General features: G+C 60.2%; 1 protein-coding gene across 1 annotated transcript; it reads left to right on the forward strand.

Annotated features, from left to right (window-relative positions):
- The first annotated feature begins 374 nt into the window (after positions 1–374).
- LOC606427 (phosphoenolpyruvate carboxylase kinase 2) lies at positions 375–1,749 on the forward strand. The gene is made up of 2 exons (NM_001112302.2): positions 375–1,242; positions 1,360–1,749. Exons 1-2 carry the CDS (start codon positions 402–404, stop codon positions 1,413–1,415), a joined length of 897 nt encoding a protein of 298 aa, NP_001105772.2. The 5' UTR covers positions 375–401; the 3' UTR covers positions 1,416–1,749.
- The last annotated feature ends 276 nt before the right edge of the window (positions 1,750–2,025 follow it).

The following is a 2,025-nucleotide window of genomic DNA, read 5'->3' on the forward strand; positions in this document are numbered from 1 at the left end:
TAGATTGCACTGCAGCCGTCTGAACAGCTAGTTTTAATCCGACGTCTACTTGAACTTTTCCATTAGATCGTACATTTTATTATAAAAGAAATCATATATAGCCCAGATGGCTAGCATACACGTTTGCGCGTAAGATTTCCGTTTACACCTCGGTCTGATTAGTGCTAACCGGACCTGTTTGGAGCCATGCCAAATACTAGTAGTAGGATCGAGAGACAAACCACGACGTACGAGGGCATTTGAGGAAATGAGAGAAAAAAACACTGTTCGCTCGCGGTCCCGGTCAGGCGCGGATCCGAATATTCCGCCTGGCCGTAGCTCCCACTCATGTCTTTAAATAGGCCACCCGGCCCCTCCTCCGAACGAGGTAACCCAAAAGACCAGAGAGAAATTACTGAAGCATGAGCGCGGAGCTGAAGAGGGACTACGAGATCGGCGAGGAGATCGGGCGCGGCCGCTTCGGGGTGGTCCACCGCTGCACGTCCCGCGCCACCGGGGAGGCCTACGCCGTCAAGTCCGTGGACCGGTCGCGGCTGGGCGACGACCTGGACCGCGAGCTCGCGCAGCTGGAGCCGAAGCTGGCACAGCTCGCCGGCGCGGGCAACCCGGGCGTGGTGCAGGTGCACGCGGCGTACGAGGACGAGGCGTGGACGCACGTGGTCATGGACCTGTGCCCGGGCCCGGACCTGCTGGAGTGGGTGGGCCGCCGCCGCGGCGCGCCCGTGCCGGAGCCCGTGGCCGCCGCCATCGTCGCGCAGGTCGCGCAGGCGCTCGCGCTCTGCCACCGCCGCGGCGTCGCCCACCGCGACGTGAAGCCCGAGAACATCCTCATCGACGCCGCCGCCGGGAGCGACGACGACGAGGAGGACGAGGCCGAGGCGGCGCCGCGCGCGCGCCTGGCGGACTTCGGGTCGGCGGCGTGGGTGGGCGCCGGTGGGCTCGGGCGCGCCGAGGGCCTTGTGGGGACGCCCCACTACGTGGCGCCCGAGGTGGTGGCCGGCGGCGAGTACGGCGCCAAGGCGGACGTGTGGAGCGCCGGCGTGGTGATGTACGCGCTGCTCTCCGGCGGCGCGCTCCCCTTCGGCGGCGACAGCGCCGCGGAGGTGCTGGCGGCCGTGCTGCGCGGCAGCGCGCGCTTCCCGCCCAGGCTCTTCGGCGGGGTGTCGCCCGCCGCCAAGGACCTGATGCGGCGCATGATCTGCCGCGACGAGTGGAGGAGGTTCACCGCCGAGCAAGTCCTCGGTGAGTTTTTTCGTTCGTTCCCCCGACAACCTCTCTCCTGCTCCGTTGATTTGATTTCCCCTTGTTCGTCGATGCAGTTTATCTAACAGATCTGCCGTTGGTAATAAAATAATGCAGCTCACCCGTGGATCGTGAGTGGCGGAGGAGCCCGGGCAATGGAGCGGCCAACCTGAGGAGGAATCCAGACGGACGTGTATTGCCGTAGAGCACTCAGGCACGGCAAGGAATCCCGGACGTTATGTATGAGGTTTTTGTACGTACGTACGTAGTAGTGTACGGTAGCTGCTGCCAGCTGCAGAGCAGATCGATCGGCAAAAGAAGCTTTATAGGCTTGTGGTTTTCCTTTGCCCCCGGGTTTTTGGGGACGCTCTTTACCTAGCGGAGCAGAGAGCACCCGTTTTCCGATGTGCTGGTTTTCCTAGCTGGATGTACATACACTGACCGTCTTTTGTACAGATGGAGTGTGGTGTTGGATACATAAATAAAAAAAAACCAAGCCTTTGTACTCCCTTCACATCTTTTTTTTTCCTTTTTACGTTTCATGCGTTTCTGATGCTACGAGGTGTGTGGGAAAACCATTTCAGTTCGTCAGGGAACACCCCCGCCCCATGTGGCCATGTTCGAGCTGGAGCAATATCCTGCCGTGGCTTGACCGCTTGAGGGTGTACAATCGGAAAGGTTCTAGAGGCGGGACAGCAAAGTCACTGCACTGCAGGTATGAGTTGTGTGCTCTCGGCTGTTTCGGCACCATAGATCTACTCTGCATAGAGTAATATTATTCAT

Source organism: Zea mays, chromosome 4 (genome assembly GCF_902167145.1).
Source record: "Zea mays cultivar B73 chromosome 4, Zm-B73-REFERENCE-NAM-5.0, whole genome shotgun sequence".
Lineage (NCBI taxonomy): Eukaryota > Viridiplantae > Streptophyta > Magnoliopsida > Poales > Poaceae > Zea > Zea mays.